We start from the raw sequence: 25,854 nt of genomic DNA, 5'->3' as shown, positions 1-25,854 counted from the left end.
CCTAATGAAATAAAAAGATAGAAATCAAGTTACACGGTATATTAAAATAAATTATTACACTCTATGATGAAAAAAAATTATTACACGATATTTAACTCCAAGAGTTTATATCCTAATAAAATACAAAAATAGAGATTAAGTTACTTACTATTTTTAAACCATGTCGTATTCAATAAATTTGTTACATGTCAAATGTATTAGAATTGTTACATGCAAGTAAGGAATGTAACAACTTTGAGCATTGTTTTAATTTACAGATTTTACTTATAGAACTTTAACCCATTAATTTTGTAATTCCATGAATGTAAATCAATAAATCCAAGAACATACATTAATGACATTTTTACTCTTTGGTCTGTAAATCAACAATGATATGATTAGAAATAGACAAGAGATAGCATAATGGTAAATTTAGAAAGAGTTGAATGATGAGAGAGAGAAATTGAGAGCACAGCAGACGAACGTGAGAGAGAAAAATTGATAAAATTAGAAAAAGTTAGATGGTAACAGAGAGAAATCAAAAGCACAGTAAACCAACATCGGAGAGAGAAATCAAAAGAGAAATTGTGATAAATAGTTTAATTTATCTAAAATGGTTCTAAGGACATTTTTGTTAAGTGATGACAAAAATTTGGTAAAAATAGTTAAATTTATATTATGAGCTATTTTTTAATTGGTGTTATGAGGTTGGTCATTTTTCATAATTTCTTCTTTTTTAATTTTTTGGTTTGATTTTTTTTATTCTACCTTGATTTATGATTTGCGTGTGTACACTTTTTGATTTTGACTTGATTTATGTTTACAATCCACTCTCATCTAATGAGAGTTTGATCTCGCATTAAAATTTTTGACATTGTAATGGTGTTGAAAGGGGTCTAAGCGATTTTTTATTGGTTATGAGTGATAATGAAAAATATTTTCAATAAGTTAATTCAAACAATAGAAAATGTTTTTTTGCAATTTATCCAACAATAAAAAATATAAAATTTTCTATGAAATATTTTACACAAAAAATTTTCCTCCAATAAGTTATTTTACTGTTACCAAACCAACCTTTTATTTTTTTTATTTTCAATAAAAATCCATTGTATTTTTATTTTATATCAAATAAGTCCATAGATTGACAGTTGATTAAGTGTCGTTTAGTTAAAATGTCACTTAATATTTTTTATACACACACAACATTGATGTGATATTGAGATAGAAAGTAAAAATACTACATGATCATAATATTATGTCACACCACTACTCACTATGACATATCAACAAGTCTTATTAGCATTATATGATATAAAGTGACATGTGGTGTTTTAATTAATAATAATCAACTATTAATTATAAAAGTCTATTTGATTAAAATAAAAATACAAAACCTTGATGATCCCTAGCACCGATCTTGAATACTATAAACGGTAAAATTAGTGGTATAATAATCGTAGTATATGGACGGACCATTATTAAAGGGATAACGGTGGTCAATAGTTTTGAAGAGGGCAACACAAAACTTTGCATGGGAGAATAAACGGTTTTCGTCCTTTGAGTACAGACTTTGTTGAAACAAACCAAATGAATTAATCAAAACTTTACACTTTGATAGCAAATACATGTTAAAGAATAACACGATGTGACTAACAAAACGTTTATAATTTCAATAGGATAGTATTAATTAGCTTATTAACTTCAGAAATTGAAAGAAATAATACAAGGTTTCTCAGCTGGAAGATCTTCCACTAATCTTATCTTCACTGCGCAGTTGTGATCTTGATTGTTGACTACAGTACTGAATTTTACATCAAGCAAATATGAAACTCTCATCAACATGTATATTCAAGGTCCAGTGAAATGGACATAGAAAATAGAAGAACATCATTGACCTCGCCACCTACTCCACAGGGAGGAAGGAGTGACTCCTTGTGGAGGAGGAGGTGTGAGGAGGTCTAGCATAGTTTCCTTCTCTTTTGGGGTCAATGGAACACCCCTAACAAGGTTCAAAGCCATGATGTGCACATTAGTGTTTTGCCTGTGCTTGTTGTAAGCCCATATCCCAGCAGCAGCACCAGCAACAAGAAGCTGTCCCCAAAACCTTTGATTTTAGTTTAATTTCGAAAGGTGGAAAAGATTAACAATTACCATCAGACAATCCTTTTAGGATCTTAAACTGACCGGTGATAGCCACAAGGCTGCAGTCTGCAGATCAAATTTAGGGGCATAAAGTACTGTCTCCCCGTAATCTTCTTCAAGCTTTTTATAAATCTCTTTGTCACTCTTTCCAGATCGAATCTCATCACGGATTAACTGCAATAGCAAAATACAGGTTGAAAGTTGCTCATTAGCAAAGTTGCAATAAGATAACCACAGGAGTACAGAAAAACAGAAATGATGCTACAAGAGAACAAGGGCAAACAGACAATAAGAAGTTAGAGAAACAGAACAAAGCTATCTTCTGAAGAGAAAGTTAGAAAAGGTTGATTTTGCTACCCAAATCACAGTTCATAATTTTAATTATTTAGAGTAAAGAACAGGTAGATGCAACACTAGAGTTTCAGGGAATGCTGAGAGTTAGAAGGTTTTAGGAATATTGGGACATGCACAAGTTCATTATTACACACAATAAGAATTGGTCCAATTGGAGATCTATGGATTGGAGGTTAACAAATATCTGAAAAGCAAGCCATTGACAGCACAAACTACTAGTTCAAGTAACAATTTCACAGTTATAAACAGTCCTCCTCTCCGCCAGCCTTAGAAAAGTCCCAAGTGTATAATCTATGTAATTCGAGGTTTGACAACTAATCAAGTGATAAATTGTAACAAGAAATAAAATATTCTTTTTATGAGATTATAACACAGAAAATTTGTTTACAAGCACTGAATTCATCTGATTGCCTATGCTGAAAGAAACATCTTGGCTTTTTACATTACCATTTAGACGAGATAAAATATCATACCTTTCTGAGGAGAATTGCAATATCAGCTTGTGAATCTTCAATGGACTGACTCCCACACTCTGTACAACGCACATTGTGGCTGATATTTCTTGCCCTGGCTTCCACAACTTGTGCCTTCTTCACCTCACCATCCTTGTTTTCCATTGTAAATATATATCACCTCAGTTTCAAAGAAAGTGTCAAAAACACCCTGAAGATAAATACATGGGCAACATTAGAACTTGCTAGGCCTTTCTTTGTCATCATTGAAGCATTTTATCAAACACTTTGCTTAAGGAAAAAGGAAGAACCAGAAAAGACAGCATATGCACACGCTTTCTCTTAAGCCTCTTCTACAAATCGAATGATTTAGTTTAACACAAAGTCCAAAATCAAAAAAGCAAAAAGATTATAAACTTACTTAAAAAGGGTGGATTTAGTTTCAACCATCAAGTAAACAGACCTCATTCAACTGAAGCTAATCCGTTGCTAAAAGTACCAAAAAAAAAAGTCTTTCATTGTCTTAGTTACAATCCAGCACTTGGGTTTCTTTTTGTGTGACTTATCTATCAACTCAAAATCCCAACTTTTTCAGGTTTCTTTTCCATTTTCTATATTTTCTGGGTCATCGAAACAAAATAATAAAAAAAAAAGCATAGAATAGTAGTAGGAATAAGGAGACACAAACACAAAAGAGAATACCTCACTGACTAATGATCAATTCAAGAGCTTGTAATTTGAATAAAGGTTTAGCTTATGAAAGAGTTTTGAGGAGGGTTTAATTTAAGCTCTGTTCCCCTTGAAACGAGCTGATGCTGATGGAAACTTGGAAAGGACGTGGCAGTGGCCAGTGGCACTCGTGGGAACGAATTAGAAAGCCGCCACGTTTAGGAATTAGGGCCCTTTATTCGTTCGATAGTTTCATGGAATGAAATGCTAGTTCCATGAAAATCGACATTCTCGAAATATTTTAATGTTTGGTTAATAAGAATATTTTAATATTTAATTAATAAGAATAGTTTTGAAATAATAAAAGCATAAGCAAAAATGACAAAAATTCTCTTTATTATAATTTAATAAAATTTTAGAACTTATTATTTTTTAATAATATGTTATTATTAAATTATAATTTAAAATATTAAGATTTAATATTAAAATATTAATTTAATTTCTTTTTATTTTTTCTCTATTTTCATTTTCCTTTTTTAATCTTTTAATTTTCATTAAAATTTTAATAATACTAATAATTTATTATTGAAATAGGTCAAACTACCTAAGAAGTTCCTCTATTGTAATTTTTTTTTATCAATTTAGCCCCTCCATTCAAAAACCGATCAATATAACCTCTATACTTTGACATTTTATACAATTGGATCTTCTGTTTAACTCCATTCAATTTGACTATTAATGTGTCAAAAAAAAATTTTGTCACATCATAGACAAATCAAATTACAAAATATAGAAACTAATTGAATAAAACTCTATAATATAAGAATTAGATTGAAAAAATCTTTATAATATAGAGACTTTTTGAATATTTTATCATTTTTTGTTTGATATTACATATGGAAATGTTGGTGGTAGACTGGAATGGTATATGAAGTATATGAAGATCTTGAAACACTGTAATGGAATGCAATTTTTACTTATAATATGAAAATCTTTTTATTTTGTTGATATGTTTATGCAATCTAAGAAAAAGTATAATAAACTGATATCATTGTTTTAACTTTCCATTTGTATAAAAAAGTAGACAAACCAATTACATGTTAATTACAAAAAATCAAATCTAGTTTAAAAAGAATTATAAAGACCATCAACAGTGGTGTAGTTACAAAAGCAATTGCAAGACCCAAATATGGTAGCAGTCCCAAAACCTTTGACTAAGTCTACAAAAACAACGAACAACAAAATAAATCAGGTAGCATACATTAGACATTTGTTATGCTTTCTTGAATTGCCAATTCAACAACTGAGGATTCGGATCTATTGTTTTGTGCAGTTTTTCGCGACGATAGTAACAAATTCAATATTTTAATGATAAAAAATAAGACAACATAACGTAATTAATTTTCTTCTTCGATGAAATTGTAATTAGCAGTTGTAACTACCGATTGCTTTTTCCTTCTACCAAAAACAAATAGTTTTATGCTGTTGTCAAAGAGAATGCTTTGTGTGCAATAATAATACATTTGCAGGGACCAAACAGAGGCTATCATTGAACCATTAAACCTCTGTTTTATACTATCTAGTAAATCACCTTTGATTTGATTTTGACCACTTCCAAAAACCTCATTACCTGCCCACTAACAGGCACCTGTAAGTGTGTGTTAAAAATATTGACTACATTTTCTGAAATCAAGTTTCTTTCACAGAATTCAGAATCAAAATAAGCAATTCATTAACAACAAAAGCATAAGAGCATGGAGACACTTCAAAAAAAGAGGTTCTATCATTGATTAACTATATTGAAGCTGAACATATTATTCCGTGTGAAAACCCGTTTGGATGTGTATGCTACATTAATTTCCAGCAGGAAATGTGCTCACCCAGTATTAAAAAGACCACAAAAAGAAAAAAAATAAAAATGAAACGCTCATAGAATATACATGGGCCTTGGAGAGTGAGCACTGAATGAATGTGTTCTTTCCAATTACTCCATCTATGACATCATTCAGCAAAGTCTGTATCTTTGTATTTGTATCCAGGCAGAATTTGATACAAGAGACATGGGTGCATTGAACCACTTAATATTCAGCAGCTCCCTGCAAAATGCCCACATATTCAGAAGGACGGACAGAATCAAGCTGTACAAACTCCCTCCCTCTAAACTATTAAATGTTTTAGCAATCTTTACATTTCCAAGTTTCTTTCACAACCTTAAAGCAGGCAACTAGACAACCTGATTGACTGAAACTACAGGGGTTTTGAGTCCCACAACCATACTCAAACTAATTTTGAACTAAAGATCGGTTGACCTAACTTTTGCCTTAATGTACTAAGTTCACACGGTTCAGAAAATTAGATGAGACTGATATACCTCTATTCTGGTGGAAGAAATGCAATTTCAATCTCTTGAAGTGATTTTCCTTTAGTTTCCAACACATTTTTCTTCACAAAAATTACTGCCAGCAAACAAAAGGTGCCAAAAATTGTATTCAGGACTAATGGTCCAATCTGCTCCAGTAACCGCAAAAACAACAGGCCAACAAAGAAATTTATCACCTGTTACAAAGACCAAAAGACAGTCACAGGAGGTAAGGAAAGCAGGAGAAACAAAAGAGAGAGATTGCACCATGGTCAAGTGTCTGTTCACCATTAATCATAATTCCAAATGCATTTAAACTGATTATGAGTGCTTGTTTGCAAATTTACGAGACAAAATTAAGGAAAAAAAAAACCAACACCTCTACCATAAAAGCATCACTACTAGGAGATATTAGGAAACTGTCCAATGGGACCTCTAGATTTAATATAATGCTTTCACTAAATAACCAACAGCATTAAATTTACAAAATCAACCAATAAAAAGAAAACCTACCCGCAATTGATTGAGATACCTAACAATCTATTCAGGTTCTTTTCAAAAAATATATATATTCAGGCAATTTTAATTGATTAACTTGTAGCAAAATAGGGAAAAAATTAAAATCCCTTGTCTGGCAGCAGAATGTAAGAGGAAGAAGAGTTAAAACTGGTTACCCAGTGGACAGCCATGCAAATTGACATTGCCTTTGCCCTAATCCGACCAGGAAACATTTCTGATAGGAGGAGACCAGGGACTGGCCCAGCACCCATTGCAAAGGTCAAGACAAACCTGCATTGTCACATCATCAAGTTTGTATTCAGAGAATGCCACCCCACAAAATGAAGTTGCTAGACATAGATGTTTCTTTTGAATAGCCTTCATTAAAGCCTGTAACAGGGTACATTTTAAACATGGTCTATGGCACCACTGAACTAGAAAAAAATTATTTAAGCAGTTTATGCTAGACATGACCCATTCATGTCCTAAGATGCATTTTTCTCGAGTGGCAAATTGTAATGCATTCAACAGTCTGATATCCATCATCTCATGATGAATGAAGCAGATATTTGTAAATATCCCAAGTGACACAAAGCCTTGAGGTTTAATAAGCTTATCTCCACTCCAAAATAAAACATTTTATTATTCAAAGATTAAAAACTTACAACAGCATGCCTCCAACAGACATATAAACTTCATTGCTGCTCGAGACTAAGGAACTAGCTGAAGTTGCCTGAAGACCCATAGCCACTGCCTGAAAAAACAAAAGCATAAAGGGTAGATTAGATAAAATATCAAAATTGTATCAAAAGACCTGCAAACATTTTTCTTCCTTACCATGCCTGAAAAACTTCCAATGAGAAGTAACTTCCTTCCCAGTTTATCCATCAAAAGCAACGCAACAAATGATCCTGAAGAAGTATAAACAGAACACTAAACAAAACACCCCACCATGATGCGTAAGTTAAATACTTGGTAATGTAGCCATTTATACCTATCAAATTGGCAATTCCCACACATATGTTTGCAGACTCTGAAGGTACACCGGCATTTTTAAAGACAGTTGATGAGAAATAGAATACAGCATTTATACCAGAGAGCTGTTGTAAAGCAAAAAGGGTAGACCCAATGAAAATAACTGCAAATGGAGAAATTAACAAGTAATCATTTAGAACGAAAAACATAGATACTATGACTTATAAGTCTTACTGCAAATTATTAGCATGTGCACCTTTACGATGACGGCCGTAAAGAAGCTCTGAGAACCTGACTGTATCTGCCTCATCCCCTCTATCTGACTTTGACAATTCAGCCATTGCGCCTTTGACATATGGTCCACCCAAAAGTTTCTCAAACTCAGCTTCAGCATCAGCACCTCTTCCTCTCTGAAGCAAGTTTATAAAGTTTATAAGAGTCTACTGAGAAAGGCTACTTGAAGATAAACAAAGAGAAAGGATATCAAACTGCTCATATCTTCATTTTCTTCTTTTTTGACAATAGATAAAGGAGAAATGAGCATATACTAAAAGCAAAAAAAAAAAAAAATGTTGAGATTCCCCATCCTAGAAGAGATGATGTTAGAATAGTGGCAGTCAGCATAATCTACAACTCTGACTTGAGCCTTGCTTTCCCTGTCAGGATATTACATTCTCCTGTGGTCCATCACATTAAAATTTCTGCCTCAAAAGACTTGGTTTAAAACAATATAATGAGTTCTCAACACCTAGAGCACAAGCAACATAGGTGCATCTAAGATCTTACTTACATATTTAATTCAGATCTAAATCCAGGAAGTGAAAATTGATTTTTTTTTTTTTCACAAAGATGTAACTGCACAATGGCTTTATATTCAAATCATTATATCTTAATGCAATTGCCTCTTAGTTTTTCAAGTAATAGTGCTTATGCATAATATATGTAGACGAATGTTCACAGTTCCAGAGAATATACTAATATAAAATGTAAACAAAATTTGAACTTTGTTTTTCTTTTTCCTAATTTTTAATAACATTTGCATCTCTACCTGAATCTAAATATTGTTTGATAAGGCGAAGCTCAACTGATGCTGAACACGCAATAAGAGAAGAACAATGTAAAATCCTTATAACTGAATATGAAGGGAAAGCAAATGACCTTGAAAAGCCACTGAGGGCTCTCTGCAGAAAACTCCATAAAAAGAGCAAGCATAGCAGCAGGAACAGCAGATACCCAAAAACATATTCGCCACCTGCCCACATCAACCAGTTATGGAATATGATATCAATTTATGTGCCACCAAAGCACAATACCAAGTTGTGAAATATGTTGTTTTGGTCACATTTTTTTGAAAAAGAGAATGTGCCACCAAGCACATCATTATAGTGGTGGCGATGACGGTCTTGTTGTAAAATTTGCTTCAAATAGCCATAAATAACAGTTAAAACAACTTTTGTTGATTATCAATTCTAAAGCTACTACTAATTCACTTATCGTTTCTTACCAACCCTCAGTTTCCTTAGCAGGGAGTCCAATAAATAGAGCGCCCATCAATCCTAGGCACGTAGCAATTTGAGTGCAGCTTCCGTAAGTACCCCTTACATAAGCTGGAGAAACCTGTGCATGGATAGTAAAAGAATCAATATACCATGTGAAAATAGGGAAAGAATAGAAGAAAAGACCCTGCAATATCACAGAAAAAATTATATTAACCATCTTTCTTATACCTCTGTCACATAAAGAGCAGCAACAGGTGGGCCAATACCCATTCCGCTTCCAACAAATAACCTCCCTAGAAGCATGCCCCAAAGGTTTTTTGCTGTTGCACTGCAAGAATATTTTTGGAATTATATAAGCATGTAGAATGAGGAACTTTATTACGATTATCAATTTAAAAGACTGCAAGCAAGCCGCCAAGGAGTACCTCTTACTTATTCTGTATAAATTTAATTTGCTTTTATGAGAACTAAATGAAAAAGGTAGGAGGGACTCAACATTCCTCAACAATATCTCTCAGGCACTCTAAACGCAGGTGATGGATATTAGCAACATAAGTTTTATTAGTTAAACTGAATTTTTGCCTTGTGAATATTAAAATGAGCTAAAATCTGCAAAAGTTTTCTGAATAAACCCTTATAGACATATCATAAAAAAGCATTCAAGGCTAATAGACAGCCAATTTGAGATAAATTTAGCACACAAATGCTTGAAATTAAGGTGAATTGAAAAATGTGCAATTACCTCATTGAAGACCCAATTATCATAGGTAAAGCACATAGCTGGAATGCCCTGCGACGCCCAACCCCATCTGCAATCGAACCACTGAACAGTGATCCAACAAAGGCACCCCCTAAACATGTACTTACAACCAGACCTTGATTTCAACAAAAAACAACAAATTAGAGCAATTTCTCAAATAAGACAAGAACAACAGATTCTTACACCAGTACCTTCAGCCATGGTATTCCCATGAAAACCAAGGTCATGTGACATACTTTCAAGTGTTTCATTAACTACTCTGCATTAATAATAGCAAACGTTAAGAGTACAGTATCTCCAGGATTTCCAGAAATTCCAACAAAAGATTTCCCAAAATGAACACACCCCAGATGGTAACCAAATAACAAGGAAGATAAGGTTGCCACGAGTATATGTGGGAGCGAACGGTTCCAAGAAGGGTTTCCAATATCTTTGCCCGCTCCATTCAGCAAACGTGCTTAAAAGCCCACATAGAGAACCCGTAAACTGTCAGTACTTGTACAATTGAAACTAATACAGACAACTTTCATTCAGAAAATGCTTATAACATATAAATATTCCCCATCCTAATATATGGAAAAAAAAAAAAAAAAAGATAGACTTCAAGCCATTCCAAATTTGGAGCGAAACTCATGCAGATATGCGATGAGGTAATAAATAAACCCATAACACAGGAAAGCATAACATAAAGGAAAAAGAAAACTTTCAACTTCATGGCAACTTGCACTTTTTAAAAGGTTATAAATTGGCTAACTATATTACTATCTTAATCACTAAAAATACAACTTTTAGCACCCAATTCAAAACACAAACAATAATGAAAAACCTTTGCTTAAGTGTCTTCTAAATAAATTAATGATTATTAAACCAAAATTAATCCCCTTTTTCATACAAACGAAGGCAATTATTAAAAAAAATAACAAAGAATGAAGTAAAGTGAAGAATACCTGAACCTTGTTCTTTGTCATGGGCATTGATATAGTCCTTGGAACCACGCTTGTACATGGAATAAGCATCGAGGTGTCGCCCTCGCATTGCCATGTTATTATAGGCACCGTCTCCAGAACTAAATACAAAACTTTCTGCTGTCAACTGCAAAATAAAATCAAAGAGAGCACTTCTATTTATAAATTAATTCATCAAACTACTAAGTTGGACTGATTGTGAGATCAAAAGAATAAAGAGATCGGAAATGTTAAAAAAAATCCTATAGATATAGTATTTAACTGTAGATCTGGTACAGTACTTAACACAATAACAGAAATTTTAGAAACTGACAAGCAAAGAAAAAACAAAAAGAAAAAACAGAATTTGTTAGAATGTAGAGAGAGAGAGAGAAACTGAATAGTCGCCTGAAGCAAGAGAAACAAAACGTTGTCGTTTATAGGGGATCAAAGCAACAGAGAAAGAACAGAACAGAATAAAAAGATCAATGATTGAGGAACAGAGGAGGAGTTGGATTGAGCTGAAAAACGGCACCGTTTTTGCAAAGATCAAAACTTAAGAAACTCTCACCATTTTTGGCTTCAGACTGGAAGAGAGAAAGAAAAGATTCAAGGCGAAAAAGAAAAAGAACACTGGAAAGCAAACATATTTAGTTCCAAAAAAGTACAGAATTCAAAGATAGAGAAGCATCTGAGTATATACACAAAGACGACACGTCGTGTAAGGAAGAAATAAATACCTGTAATTAGAAATGAGAGCATTAGCTTTGGGAATGCTCCAGAATGGCGATTTTAGAATTTATTAAGATAAGAGCTTGAAAATGAGGTGAAGAGAGGAATCAGAAATGGCGAAAGGAGAAAAAGGGAAGAAGGAAACAGACAGGTCGCTATATTGCACCGGGAAGGAAGGGGCTTAGGTGCCTGATGATTGTTGCTAACATACGCACTCTCACTCTCTCTTTTTTTGGAAAAGCGTCAGTATTCTTAAGCGTCAGCTTTCAACTGAAGACAAGGAAATCCAAGCGAGGAATTCGAAACCGTTTTTTGGGGAAGGAGGAAAAACAACCAACCAGCGGTCCATGCTAACGTGCGCGGCTGGTGCTTATGATTTTAATTATTTTTTTTTATTTTATTTTACTTATGCTGTTGGAAGCGGGGAGACGAACAAGAGAGGGAAGGTGTGGTGCTTTTGGCGGTGCAGACGTGTCCTGTCTCTAACGAATTAGAAAGGTATGGGATTTATCTTTTGTTTAACAACGAATTAGAAAGTTGGGATACAGTTGGTGTGTCAAAATCAAGTCAGTGTGGTGGGAATTCTGATCTTTTCACCTCATCCTCACATGGCGTTTTTCCATTATCAATGTAATGATTTGTTGGTAAATCTCTTTTCTTATGTAATGACTTTACACAAGAGGAGGAGGCGTGTGGGACTGGGGGGCAACTCCAAATTTTGTCTTGGCCTCGAACTCAAGCTTACCCCTTCGATTGTAAAGTGGTGATGAAACTTTCTCTGATCCATCGCTAGCCATTTATATTTCGGAGGCAAATTAAAGAAGCAGAGGAGAAAGTATTTTACTTCTACGCAGTCACATGTCACCTACCAATACCTTATCAAATTTCCTGGGAGAATTGGATTAATTTTCTTATGTCTAAAGTACATGTTATGCCTTTGAACTTATTCCCATGCATCAGACCTTCCAGGATTCACCAAGAATTATAAAAGCTTCATTACCCAAAGAGAATATTTAAAACATTCTTGAATGTTGACTCGGACCTAATAAAATCTATTTGGCTTTTTTCTTTTTCTCTTTTATTCCTTCCTTCTTTTTAATCTTTGGTGTAACTTTATTTCTCTCCCGTTTGTTGCTAAGATGTAATCTGTCCTAATAACATAATTATGGGCCATAAATGTTTGGAGCAAGTGGAGATTTAAGACAATGAGTGGAGTTGATATATAAAAACCTAGCTATTGCAGAAAAATGAAAAACTCTTTCCACACCTTCTAAGATGAACATGATTGATGTGGTTACAGGCACTATCCAGAAACTGACCTCTATCAAATGGTCTGCATTCTGATCTCATGAAATTATAGACTTTGGCTATGTATATATAGATAGAGTAGAATTGGGAAACACATGTTTGATCCAGATGGAGCAAGATAATGATACCAAAGATATAGTGGCAAGGCATGCTTTGCATGGTAGAGCCCAGAAAGCACCACAAAACCAATCACTACCAATAAAATCTTTCTAACAAGTTAGTCTAGTCGAGGTACACCTGAAGGTGGAGCTAGTGCTTTATAGACCTAAGCTCCCCTTTTCCATTTCCTTTTTCATGGTGCAGTTAGGAATTTTCTTTGAAAATCAAACTTTTATTCAAAAAACGAACCCCCAGTACAATTTTTCAAAGTTGCCCATGGCCATGTGCGCATCCCTTCGCATATGAATGTGTAAACGTTAAAAGTGCTTCGCTAGGGAAGAAGCCCGCCTGGCGTCGTGTATGATAAGGACGGGTATTGATGGCCTTTAAATCCTTTTTAATTCTTGCCATAGTAATAAACATGAGAGCAAGACCCCAAACATGGAGACCGATATTCTGACCTGCATGCGAGCCTCAGCCGTCGTTTGTTACCTTTTTACTATTTCAAGATTTAAATAGAATGTGTTTGTTGGAAAAATAATTTATCACTTTATAATTTCAATGAAATATCATTGTTGAGATAAAAGCATTACAATGTTTAATAAATAAATATATATATGAAAAAATATTGATTAAATTTTTTTAAAAAAATAACATTAAAATATTTGATATACCAGTATTTTATTAAATTAAAAATGCGTTATTAATTTTCCAAACTACTTTTATGTATCAAATTGTAAATTTAACAATTTAATACACTTGCATGTCCAGTGATGCCCATAGGTCGGGTTGAGTCCACTGAGCATTCCTTTTCAAGTTGTCATGAGCTCGAATTAACTTGCACATATAACTAATATTTTATTATCAAAATAATAAAATAATTTTTCATATTTTCCAATATATTTTAAAAAATAAATGAAATATTATTTATTCATAAAATAATTTATTAATCAAGTAATGTTTGGGTTTCAAAATATATACCCAAAGTGAAACGAATCGGAAGAGTAGTTAATTTTGTTCAAAAAATTACTTTTACTTCCCCGTGACATGGAAAAGTCACGTTACTTTCTCCTCATGTAATATAAATGTGATGCAACATATTCTAAGCCCATCATTTTATGGCATAAAATAATGTCCCCTTTTTATTACATATTTTTATATATTTAAACAAGGAAAACGGATTTCTCACATTAAAATTTGTTCTGTACAACAAACTATAAAATAAAAATAAATATATATTTGAGTTTGACAAAGCCATGCTCCCTGAATACCTTATGAACCAAAAGCTTGCACAAAGCACAACCTTGAACTAGCGAGTATAAAGAACAAAAATTTTTGAATCATCATTGCATTAACTGGATCTACTATAACTATACCATGCACATCAAGTCTCGGAATTACCACCCAACCAAAATTTTGCTTACAAGGCATTACCCATTCGAAGAACTCATTATTTGGATCTGTTCAAACACAGATGTCGAATCAGCAAAATTAATAATACTAACTACTACAAATAATGAATATAAATAAGCAGCAAACGAAAACAATGAAATAAAACCTTTACGTAAAACAAATTACCTTATTCACAAGCAAGTTTACTTGTTCTCTGTACATTTCCTTCAAGTCTACAATATCAGCGCGGAGTTCCTCCAGCTGGATAGATGCAACCACTTAAACGTAAGAACATAATGTGTAACAACACTATCATATCATGTTCTTCTCATTTTACTATTGGAAAGCCAGACTGAGTCAGAAATCCAGACACTCAATGAGACATGATACTCAAAAATAGATTGCTTATGAACATTCATTTTCATCATAATATTTAGTTAAGCAAAGCTCATGCAGTCTCTCTGCTTAATGATCTACTGATACCCTACATCAAAATTATATCGGTAAGCCTCATGACACATCCTTGAATGCAAAATTTTGTTTGCTAGCAATTAGAGGGAGTACAAATTTAAACGGGCATGTACCTCCTCATCACGTTCACCCATTAGTTCCAGAGCAGCAGAGTGTCTTCGCCTCAAGGCTTCTAGCTCTGCGCGGATTCCAGGCAGCGTGGCAGCCTCTGCCTTCAACTTTTCGCACTGCAGCCATTGTAAAAAAAATGTTTATGGGCAATGATTTGAGAAAACTACAGACTAGAATATTGATAAATAAAACCTCACTCACTTTAACTCCGCAGCAGATGGAAAACTCACCTGTTCAGTCATTTTGACTAACTCCTCGGCTAAAGAGTCACGGATAGACTCCATTGAAGTCTGAAGTAAACAACAAACAGAGTTAGTTAATATTAGCTATTTAATCATTAACTCAAACCAGGAAATGTCCAGTACAGCACACGGGTTGAAAACATGTAGTGATAAATATAGTTTAATTCAAGAGCTCAAAGAATAATTCATACCAAACGAGACATGTATGATGCAAGTTCACCCTCCTTTTGACGAAGGGCAGACTCAAAAGCACTAGGTGTCATGCTCTTCATGTAGAGTGGACTTAATGTTGCCTCTCCAATATTTCTCTTTTCAGCGAAACCATCAGATGAGTCCAAAGATGCTTGTAGAAAATAGCTTTCCTCCATACTTCCCATGCTGCTAGCAGTAGAGAGTTTCCGGGACAAGCTTCCTGCACCACAGTCACACAATAAGCAAAGAAGATCACAAAGATCAACTACATCATAATTTGAAGTATCATACCATTCTCCAAAGCAGAATTATGCCTTGATATTGAAGCTTGCTCAGACACAGCCACAGAATGTACCCGCGCTGTCCTTTCCAAGTCTAACCGAGCAGCTTTCTCCCTTTCCACTTCCTGTCACAAACCAAAAGCTTCCTTCTGTAAACTGAACCATAAGATCAAATCTAAGTACTAACAGTTTAAATGGGAAGAGGGTTTCCTAAGTTCATACAGGCATAAAAAACACTCAAGTAATGCCTCATGTACTATAAACTATATATGAAACTTTTAGAATATGCAATCATGTCAAGAATACAACATTGCCTTCTTTCTTACCATCAAAGTTCAAAAAAAAAAAAAAAATCACAAAAGGTCATTCAATTAAAGAGAGCTCCCTTAGAAGCTACAGACAAAGAAAGGGAGATGTCCCACCTGATCAAATAGAAGCAAAGAAATTAACATAATTTCAGCTATGAATCAAAAGCACAACCTGCTGTAGAAGTTCCCGGTGCACAAGTGCATCATGTAACTCTTGCTTATGTTTCCGTCTCAGTTCTCTAATTTCTTCTTCAAGCTGGTTTGCCCGACCTTCCTGAGTATCAGCTTCCTCCTTTGCTGCTAGGTATTCCTGTCTATTTTCAGCAGCTCTCTGTCTCTCTTTCTCAATGGACTTGCTTAGCTGCGTTTGTTCCGCTCTAAGACATGAAATCTGAAGCAAAGCAAAGCAAATGTTTAAGCTGATAAGTAGAAATGTTTCCACATAAAAATAAATCAGCCACAGAAGTAGAACCTGAGCTTCAAGAACATTAATTCGTGATAAGGTTTGAGATAAGCGTTCATTCACAGATCGCTCTCTCTCTTCGGCAGCGGCAGCTTTGGCCTCTGCTTCCTGTAGATTCAATAGAATAAATAAATATTAAGAAAAAGTTAGGACTATGTATAAACTTCACACATGTGATATCATAACATGCAACAACATTCTAGACACCTGAAGACGAGAGTTTAGAGATCTCTCCACAGCAGCCCAAGCTTCTGCTCTTCTGGAAGTTGTTTCCTATTGACATTAGAGCAAAGAATCAGTATGCAAACACATTTAACATAAATATAAGGACCAATAGTCCCTAGAAGTTTGTTAAGAATGCATCAGAAAAACATATTTCACCTGCATGGCTTCAATCTGCCTTAGAAGAGGTCTTGTAGACTCTGGAACTTGAGTAATCAACTCCTCACACCGACGCTCACTTGCCTAGAAAACAACAAGATAGAGCTATGAACTGCTTGAAACAAATTTCTGAAAGAAAATGTATCAAGGAAAGGTTTTAATATCTATATAGTCAGCAGAAGATCAGCGCACTTGATAACGTTTTTGAAGATCTTCAACGTCCCTGCGAAGCATGTCTTCTCTAAAAACTGCCTACAAAATAAGAAAACAACAATAACATCATATTTCTCATCAGTTTGCATTATCAAATCTGAAATATTGATTTAAACAAGAAAAAACCTGTTGCTCCTTTCTGCTTAAGGTTTGCCTTAATTCCTCCAGTGTCTGTACTAGCATGGCTTCACGTTCTTCAGCCTCTCTTAATCGACTCTCCAATTCAGTTCTGGCTTCACTGTTGGCACGTGCCTCTGCTAGTGCTTCAGCCTCCTTTGCTGCATTTAGAGCATTTGTATAGAATTCTTTTTGACCTGCAAGCTCTGCTTGGTGTTTTTCAATTGTTTCTTGCAGCAACTTCTCTGTAGCTGTCTTGTCCTTCTTGATGCTCTCTACTTTGTTCTCTTCGACCTAAAAGCAAGAACAAGGGGCATGCATGATAAACAAGTGGAAAGAAAAGTGTAATTTCTAACAGGAATTCATTTGTTAATGACAGAAATCCTTTTATGCAGTTCAAGGAATTCTTTGACAAAAAAATGGTACATTGTAGAAGGTCAAGAGTAAAATATCCCCTAGGAGTAGGGAATTTCCACTTCGTCTCAGGTCTTATGGAATTGAGTACAATTTGTTTACATCAGTTTCAAAAAAATGAAGAAAGTAATAATGAACATTAAAAATAACAAGCAGTGTTTCTTATTCTTTTTGAAGTTTTGTTAGGTGAATAAACAGCATCAATAGTATGAGAATCCAAGTGTAAGGCTAACTTTACAGAACAAAAGATTTAATAAATTAACAGCATCTGGTAGTTCTATGACGCTCCGCCTATTGAACCAAAAAAATACCAAGTATGAAACCAAGCATCCTAATGAACAAAGTGTGAATACAGAATACCAAACAAAATATCTATAACAAGCAGTGTTTCACAACTACATTGAATAAAACTATATGATATAAGTAAATCATATTTAAGCCTTGTGATACTATGTAAAAATCCATTAACCTCAATGAAATTGTTTTGCTCAAGGGAGGTTAGAAATCGAACGAGGCAAGAATACAGCTCATATTATCTTGAATTCTACAATAACAGGAGGGAGAAAAGCTAATTAACCAACTAAATTCCAATTTTAAGACATGCACTTGCCTGAAGCTTTGTTGTTAGGCCTTTCTTCTCCTCTTCGAGCTCTCTAATCTAGTATCACAAAAATACAAGGAAAAAGAAAAGTAAGAAAGGGAAGAGAAATAAAGAACAAAGAATATTTACCAGATAAATCCCAGAACCATCAAACCTGTTATCATACCTGAGCCCTTAATTTCCTAATTTGAGCTTCTTGAGCAGCCTGCTTCTTTGAAAGCTCTTCACCTGAGAGGATAAGCAAATATCTCGCAATAAGAATGCATAACAAACAAGTGGATTATATTTTCTCAAGAATCATCTAACCAACTAAATCTCAACCACAAACTCAAGTAGATGCACCAAAGAGTACTCTTTTTACACTAAAATCCCATTTGTGGTAAATTCTAAAAGCCTCCCTTAGATTAGAGTTCAATTCTAAGGGTTAGGTGAGAAAGGAATTGGTGGTATACATGGAGAAATTTAACCATTTTCTTTGTAGAATCCTCTATATATACAACCTATACCTGCTTTCAACTTTGTTGCCTGATAATCCAACTCATATTATTTCTTAACAATGAAGCATGTCCATATATTCTCCATAATACCCTTTTTACACAAGCCCCAGTATAAAGATTTGACATGAGGACTATCCAACAAGTAACAACAATCTAAGATAAGAAAATAATATAATTTTGGACAAAAAAGAATTACAGAACATTGCATCAAATGTAAACAGGAGTTTTCATAACTCTCTACCTTCAGCCATCACTTGATTAATTATTTCATCTTTTTCCTTCAAAAGAGCTGCAGCATCACTTTTTTTATTCTGCTCTCTCCGAAGTGTATCCCTTTCCTTAGTAAGAGCATAAACCTGGAAAAACACATGCCGAGAGACAACTATAGATAAAAAATATTAAATTTGAGGGGAAAAAGACACAATGTTTTCCCAGAAAATCTGTCCACTTATCATGATCTTCTATGAAAGCATAGAAATGCATTGACACCATTTCAACTAAATATTAATTACAACTAAAGGGGGCAGACTACATATGCCATTTAGCACCTTTTTAAACCTACCCTGAATGCAACAAATCTCATGAAGAAACTTCTTGATTGGTAATAAAAAAAATTGCAGGGCAATTAGAAAGAAAAATGCAAAAATATCATGGGGAGGCAACTTTTGACAAGGGCAGAATTTCATTTTTGTCGTTGAGAAAGATGACTATACTGTTATACATAAGATACTTAAAGCATATTATCACCTTATCATTGATGCTGTTATGAGAATGAGAAAGAGCAAGAAAACGCATTGCTAGAAACTTGAGATGAGTCCATGTTCTGACCTCCTATTGTATTTAATCATGTACATGTAGTCAACAATACATTTAACCCAATACACTCTGTAAAAGATGTCTAAAACATGACAGACAATACTTTTCCTTTTGAGTCAAGATATTGCGACAATTAAAGTGCAAGTCTTAACTGCTAACCTATTCCACAAAATAAAATTATTAATTTTTTAACATAGTAACTGTGGCTAAAGACACTACCAAACGTTAATAACAGATTTCCATAAGCACTTGAATTGAACTCGGTTATATACTCTTTTTCTTTTTCTTTTACATCAGAAATGCACTGTAACAAGAAATTATCAATTAGCTCTATGGAATGCAATATGATAAAGCTCAACCTAACTGAACCTTGATTCAGAACTAGCTGCAATACCTTGTATGTTGAATGATGAAATAACTGCAATTACTAACTATGGAAAATGGTGAGAGCCTTTATGCAATCAATTTTACTAGATACTCAAAATTACCAACTTATATCATGCTTGCCTTCTTCAATCAATTTTGACCACTCAATGCACTTAAAAAAGAGCATAAAAGCTGATAATTGAGTGCAAGGTCCATATATTGATAGGCATTGAATATAAAATGTACAATGAAGATAGTAGCTAAAAAGGCCGCATCATAATAAAAAAGTTGGAATATATAAACTTTTGAAGAGCTTGCCCAATGCATGCTAAGGCAAGATGGTATGCTAGATCATTAAAAGCACACATAGCATTTAAAGATATGCTATTCAGTCCTGATGGGGACATCCCAAAAATAAGTTGCTGGGACTTTCAACTCAGAGGTCCTAGATTCAAACCTCATGGGGCTTGGGGTAATGGAATGGAATAGGGCTAATGCTTCCTGTGCAGCTCAAGGCCTAGTATGCTGTCATACATACGCAAGAATATGCTATACTGATAACAGGGTCATTCTGTCCACCAATTGAGGAACAACAAGGTACATAATCAACACTTCAAAATTTCGACAACAATTTACTTCTTGGCTAAAAGTCCTAACAATTCTCAATGGAAATATCTCAAGCATAAATATAAACAGAAAATTAATAGAGAAAGAAGTAAAAAGTAATGGAGGAGAGGGATTTTTTGCCCATACCTTTCTTTCAAGAGTTGCAACCCTTTGATGGTATTCCTCTCGCAAAGACTCAATTTCGGCTTCATTGGATTTTCTCTGTTTCACAATTTTTGGCTGTTAACTTGCAATTACATTTTATATTTTTATGAGGAGAGAGACATTGGAGTATATTTCTAATCATCTAATTTAGAAATTATCACTCATTTCTTCAACTGTTGGGAGATTAAACTAGAAGCAGCAGAAAAAGGGAATAGAATGTGGTCGAAAGTGATTGACTTGTATTTAAAAAAAAAAATGAAAATTAGAAGAACTAGAAACAAATGACAATGTTATAACAATTAAGATAAAGGTTTCAACAATTTGAATGCTACATATAAGTGTTTCTCATTTAAACAAATTAGTACTTTTTACATCATTAGATTAATTCAACAAGGAACTGAACCAACCAACAATGCTGCTACCAACTTCTCCAAGAAAGTTGAGCTATAAATAAAAATCAGAGAGAATAACTGTCCCCGTCATTGAGAATGGTTTGCATAAACAGAATTCTAACTACTCAGAGACTACACATTCAGAATCCGTACGAACCAGTGTTCTACAGCAAATATCAGAAGCCTCATACGAAATTTACTAGAGAGGAATGGAACTCCACCACTGGGGATGCCTCAAATCTATGATGAACATCAGACAGAATAATATATGATAAAAAATTTCTTCACATAAGAGATTCAACCATATTTCATCTCTAAGATATCCAATTTAAAGACACATTTACCAATTGATGATTCTAAGGTGTATTAGGTTAGATTAAGTTTTATACATGGAGTAAAAACACATATGCAGAAAAAAAGAGAGCTTGATCAGCAACAGTAAAACATATATGATAAGAGGCCTTCCTTAATACACTAATAGATCTTATAAAAAATGTATAGAAATGGAACATGAAGATCAGATCTCCATCTATGCATCAATCTATCATCATACATTAGCCATGGCACACAGCTATTATTATTATATTAACAGCCTTCAAGATGAATCTTCTAATTGAAAACTTGGATTTTGAAAAAGAAATGCTGTCCTTCATTCTTTTTAATCTCTATTTAAATGTTCACCGCTGTTCAAAAGATTAATGCACTCACAACGTACTGATAATCAACAGAGAGAAGAATAAAACACATTTAAGTGTCACTAGCACAGAGACAAAGCCAAACAATGTTAAAATTTCTAGGGGAAGAAAAATGCCCATACATACCTTCAAATCCTCGATTACAACTTTAAGTTGCTCATTCTCATTCATCAGCTTTGCAATTTCATCAGCTTTTGCCTGAAAAGATAACAAATTGAAATTGCAAATAACCATAAAACTTCAACCAAAATGGATAATAAAAAAGGATATTTCTTTTCTTTAGTGCCCTCCCGCTCAGATAAATGTAGCATAAGGTATCCTCAGCAGATGCATGGAAGAGAAAGGAAGTGAAAATTTATAACCAAAAAAAAAAGAGAGAGAAGTATACCATATAAACATTCCCTGTTTAATTTTAGTTGTAAGGACATATTGTTATAGAAGGTAAAAGCTGAAGGCTAAGGTTTAATCTCAGAAGATCACCCTTGCAAAGAATGAAATACACACTAGTATAAGAACCACACCCTCCCCCTTTCCCCCCTTCTCTATTGAAAAGAAAGGAATGAATTAAAGAAACAAGCTTTCTGATGTTGCGAACCATCATAAAGGATCTAGCATACATAATTTTCTTTTAGTCAATATAGGAGAAGTGATGCAAATGACAGAAAGAATAAGGGAAGGAAAGTTGCTCAAGAGCTTCATCCACAATTAACAGGCCATCAATGAACTTCTGAATGAACAGCAACCATGCATCAAGTCAATTTCATACGTGCATGCTTCCTATATAAAACAATAGAGCATGTGACGTACCTGAGCTTGCCTTGCAGCACCTTGCAATGCAGATTCCATCATTTTCATTTCCATCTTCACCTTCTCCAATTCATGCATAGAATCTGCTGAGTCAGACATGGTAGTTGCAGAGCTCAAGCATTGCTCTTCTTTAGCATCAGTCTCACTATCATTAGTCCGCTGATCCACTTCAACTCTTTTGGTATTTGCATCATTTTCAAAAAAAACAGATTCAGAAACCATCCCTTGAGCCTCATCTGAAGGAACCACACTGGGCAGCAAAAATTCATGAGCACTTTTAGTCTCCTCAACCGTGATAGAATGTGAACGCAAGAACTCTAGCTCATCAGGGCCACCACCAGCACTAGCTTGGCTATCTCTTGATTCTTCGGATTTAACTGGAGAACCTTTCTCTAAAGCGTCTTCTGTTTGTGGCTTTTGTTCATCTGTACTTTCATGCATGTCTACAACATTGCTTGACTCTGCTGGCACAGCCATAGCATCCTCAACTTGGTCTATTTCTGCAGCTTCTAACTTGGCTTCCTTGGAGTCTGCACTTTCAGAAGGTACCAATCCTGAGCTTTCTTTCTGTTGTTCATTGTCAGGTGAATCTGATGATTCAACATTCTGAAAGGTAGATTCAGAAGGCTGAACAGAAACTGGTTCTGATTCTGGTTCAGTTTTACCAGGGTCTGGAAACACATTATCTGAACTCTCCACAACCTCAGAATGTTCATCATCTTTTTCTACCTGGACAGCACTTTTATCCTCTTCAGCAGTGGTTTGGTCAGGAGAATGCAGTGACCTGTCAGTTTCAGCCTCTTCTTTTTCCTCAACTTCTGGTGGAGCCTGTGAGGATTCAAGTTTTCCTGATGATTCAACAGCAGTTTCCTCACTTTTATGGCCCATCAAGGCCATAACTGGATCAAAGAGTGCTTTTCTGTCCGAAGACCACAATCCTGAACCTGGAATGAATGTGGATGGTAGGTCATATGCATGATTTGTCCAAAACTCACTAATAACTTCCAAACAACAGTGATTTAATAAGCTTTTCAATTTTAAGATTCTTAGATCGAAATGAATAAGCAGTTAGATACATCTTTTCTTTTCTTTCACAAGTATGTTCCCTTTTTTAAGTAGTAAGAGATCAGCATTGAATTTTTCATGCAAGGGTATATGCCAAAATACAGTTATATGGAGATAACTTCATTTTAAAAAAGAGAAGAAGAAAACCGAGTTAGGTAAGTCCAAACTCCATCAGTAGGATTGAGATTACAAAGAATGGGGAAGTAAAGAAGTCATTAGATTACAATTCCTTATTTTCCATTATTCCAATCTCAAACAAAATAGTAAAACAATTGACCTTCACAGGATCATTCAGGAACAACAATTTGTCAACAATGCAAACCTTGTATTTCATTATTCCATTCTTATTTTCGCATTTGTACATGCACCAGCAAATTAGCACTACTATGGGTAAGCACAGACAAATTACTAGTTAGTTTTCCTAATTAAATTCCCACAAGATGAAATTAAAGCAGCATGCTTGAAACATGCCACCATCCCAAAACACACAAATTTACAACTACAGCTTGAATGATCGAATAATTCTCATAAAGTTTCTTTCAACGATTATAACAGCAGCCATTTATTCATCAACAAGAATCTAATATCACAATGCCGAAAACATAGGTTTACACTACAACTCCCATTCAAATACAAGCGATTGCATAAAATACTAACAGTGTGAACAACGTAAAAAAAAAAAAAAATACCTTCATTGCTGCTGGATTCAGACTTCTCCTCAAACCCGAGAGCAGTATCAAAATTCTTCTCAATATTCTTCACGCTCTCCTGGAGCTTATTCACCGCCCCGGCTAGATCGGGAAAGCCCCCTAAGGACACCTTCCCGCTAAACCAAGCCATCCTTCTTTAAATACCTAAAATAACTCGATCCAAAAACTCAAATCCACCGATTCAAGAACATGAGAAACCCTACATTGACATGCCCCAAATTCGGTATTAAAAAAAAATAATTAGAAAAATGCCGTGATCCAAACTGTTCAAATCAGAATCCAAAAAGATCTAAATCGAACCTTGAATAAAGGAAAGAATTAAGATCCATTCAAAGAAATAAAAATGTCGAGAATGAGAAACTAAGCGTGAAAAAAAGAAAGAATTGAAAGAAAACTAAGAAAAATCACCGTTGTAATTATTATTTAATCGTTAATTGTTATAAGTAAATTAGAGAAAGTGAAAAAGACACCTGAACTAAGAAGGATACGCAGTTAAATCGATTTGAAAGGAATTATTTTAAAGATAACGCGAGATTCAAATTACGGAATCAAGATTTCTACTTGTCTTTCGTTTTAAGAGAAACGATACAGAAAAAAGAGAAGAACCTGATAATAATGCGCGTGGATTTGAGATTTCAAATCATGGAGACTGGTTTCAAAATTCTTGTTTACAGAGTGAAAGAGAGGTTCGGTGGAACAATGGGGTCGATCTACTTTGCTCTGTAACTTTCCTTTTTTTTTTTTTTCTTCAGTCTTTGATGAAGCTGATTGATCCTAGGTGGTACGCCGTCGTTTGCATGGGACTGAAATTTTTAGTGCAAGAAAGAGATGTCAATGAATAATTTCTTTTTCATTTTAAAAACCGCCAATAATTATTTATTTACTGATGGGTGTCCGCCAACAGTCAGTTATATCAATATTGGCGCTTAATAGATTTTAGTCGATTAATTTTTTTAACCGATTTAATGATTATTTTTATTTTTGAATTTATTTAGTAATTTATTTTGAAAAATTATTGATTTATTATTTTTTTATGGTTAATATAACTTTTTTTTGAAAAAAAAATTTACTTTGATATTAAAATAAAAGAAATATAAAATATTTTTATATTTAAAATAAAATAAATTAGTGACATAAGTTTTTTACATAGTAAAATAGAATTTATTCTTACCAAATTCAGGAAGCGTGATTTGTACCGTGTAAAATTAAAACGGCAAATTGACAATGGCTGACATTTTTGTAATTACCTCAAATAAACAAGGGAAAAGAAGTGGTAAATTAAAATAAGAAATGTCATTTTAGTATCAAAATCATACAAAAAAAAAAGGCACATACTTGGTATCCTCTTCACCAGCATCACATTCAAAGTTACAAATATGTATTCAAATCATTTCATAGGCAGCACATTATAATCAGTAATAAACCAATAAACCATAAGCAAACAAACACACCAATAAAACAGAACCAATAAACTAGTAGACATTATAACCAGCGAAATAAAAGCACAAATCAAATCAACAAGAAGTTCCAACAGGCAACAACAAGTCACAGCTACAGATATTAAAAAGTTTTCAAAAGTAAAATGAGTTAATAACATGTTAATTGTCAAATATTAACAAGTTAAAACGTAAAAAAAAAATTTGTTAACTAATAGGAAAATCTTCCGAATTTAACTTTTTTGTCATTATTTCATTAATCAATTATCAGCTCCAAAATAATTCTTGAAGATCTACAAATGCATAAACAAAAACAACAAAAGCAAAGTTAAACAAGAATTAA

At 34.0% G+C, this 25,854-nt stretch overlaps 3 protein-coding genes across 7 annotated transcripts; all 3 read right to left on the bottom strand.

The window, feature by feature from the left end:
* Nucleotides 1-1,625: 1,625 nt before the first annotated feature.
* On the bottom strand, nucleotides 1,626-3,789 carry CCMH (cytochrome c biogenesis protein family). 2 transcript variants are annotated; one of them, XM_007024138.3, is made up of 4 exons: nucleotides 3,630-3,789; nucleotides 2,949-3,138; nucleotides 2,164-2,295; nucleotides 1,626-2,070 (listed from the first exon to the last, which is right to left on the bottom strand). In XM_007024138.3, exons 2-4 carry the CDS (start codon nucleotides 3,090-3,092, stop codon nucleotides 1,867-1,869), a joined length of 480 nt encoding a protein of 159 aa, XP_007024200.3. In that variant the 5' UTR covers nucleotides 3,093-3,138; nucleotides 3,630-3,789; the 3' UTR covers nucleotides 1,626-1,866. The 2 variants fall into 2 exon arrangements, with proteins under 2 accessions (XP_007024200.3, XP_017978125.2); XM_018122636.2 differs by lacking the exon at nucleotides 3,630-3,789 and adding an exon at nucleotides 3,349-3,568.
* A 1,571-nt stretch (nucleotides 3,790-5,360) lies between these two features.
* On the bottom strand, nucleotides 5,361-11,952 carry SGB1 (Major facilitator superfamily protein). Of its 3 annotated transcripts, none has more exons than XM_007024136.3 (15): nucleotides 11,372-11,952; nucleotides 10,635-10,779; nucleotides 10,033-10,144; nucleotides 9,879-9,946; nucleotides 9,670-9,802; nucleotides 9,156-9,255; nucleotides 8,933-9,045; nucleotides 8,587-8,680; nucleotides 7,685-7,838; nucleotides 7,448-7,591; nucleotides 7,291-7,364; nucleotides 7,119-7,207; nucleotides 6,630-6,744; nucleotides 5,968-6,152; nucleotides 5,361-5,692 (listed from the first exon to the last, which is right to left on the bottom strand). In XM_007024136.3, exons 2-14 carry the CDS (start codon nucleotides 10,726-10,728, stop codon nucleotides 5,970-5,972), a joined length of 1,473 nt encoding a protein of 490 aa, XP_007024198.1. In that variant the 5' UTR covers nucleotides 10,729-10,779; nucleotides 11,372-11,952; the 3' UTR covers nucleotides 5,361-5,692; nucleotides 5,968-5,969. The 3 variants fall into 3 exon arrangements, with proteins under 3 accessions (XP_007024198.1, XP_088663819.1, XP_017979396.1); XM_088807693.1 differs by having other exon boundaries at nucleotides 10,635-10,753; XM_018123907.2 differs by lacking the exon at nucleotides 11,372-11,952 and adding an exon at nucleotides 11,203-11,317.
* A 1,932-nt stretch (nucleotides 11,953-13,884) lies between these two features.
* GC5 (golgin Putative 5) lies at nucleotides 13,885-24,903 on the bottom strand. 2 transcript variants are annotated; one of them, XM_018123668.2, is made up of 20 exons: nucleotides 24,682-24,903; nucleotides 24,055-24,274; nucleotides 22,301-23,244; nucleotides 21,620-21,691; nucleotides 20,389-20,463; nucleotides 18,695-18,809; nucleotides 18,123-18,184; nucleotides 17,966-18,013; nucleotides 16,951-17,235; nucleotides 16,804-16,863; nucleotides 16,612-16,695; nucleotides 16,438-16,503; nucleotides 16,240-16,338; nucleotides 15,940-16,158; nucleotides 15,470-15,584; nucleotides 15,178-15,398; nucleotides 14,975-15,034; nucleotides 14,747-14,860; nucleotides 14,349-14,423; nucleotides 13,885-14,230 (listed from the first exon to the last, which is right to left on the bottom strand). In XM_018123668.2, exons 2-20 carry the CDS (start codon nucleotides 24,203-24,205, stop codon nucleotides 14,201-14,203), a joined length of 2,895 nt encoding a protein of 964 aa, XP_017979157.2. In that variant the 5' UTR covers nucleotides 24,206-24,274; nucleotides 24,682-24,903; the 3' UTR covers nucleotides 13,885-14,200. The 2 variants fall into 2 exon arrangements, with proteins under 2 accessions (XP_017979157.2, XP_088663611.1); XM_088807485.1 differs by lacking the exon at nucleotides 24,682-24,903 and adding an exon at nucleotides 24,376-24,473.
* Nucleotides 24,904-25,854: the final 951 nt, after the last annotated feature.

This window comes from Theobroma cacao, chromosome 6 (assembly GCF_053813885.1).
Source record: "Theobroma cacao isolate CCN51 chromosome 6, ASM5381388v1, whole genome shotgun sequence".
Classification (NCBI taxonomy): domain Eukaryota; kingdom Viridiplantae; phylum Streptophyta; class Magnoliopsida; order Malvales; family Malvaceae; genus Theobroma; species Theobroma cacao.
This window is presented reverse-complemented; position numbering and strand designations above follow the sequence as displayed.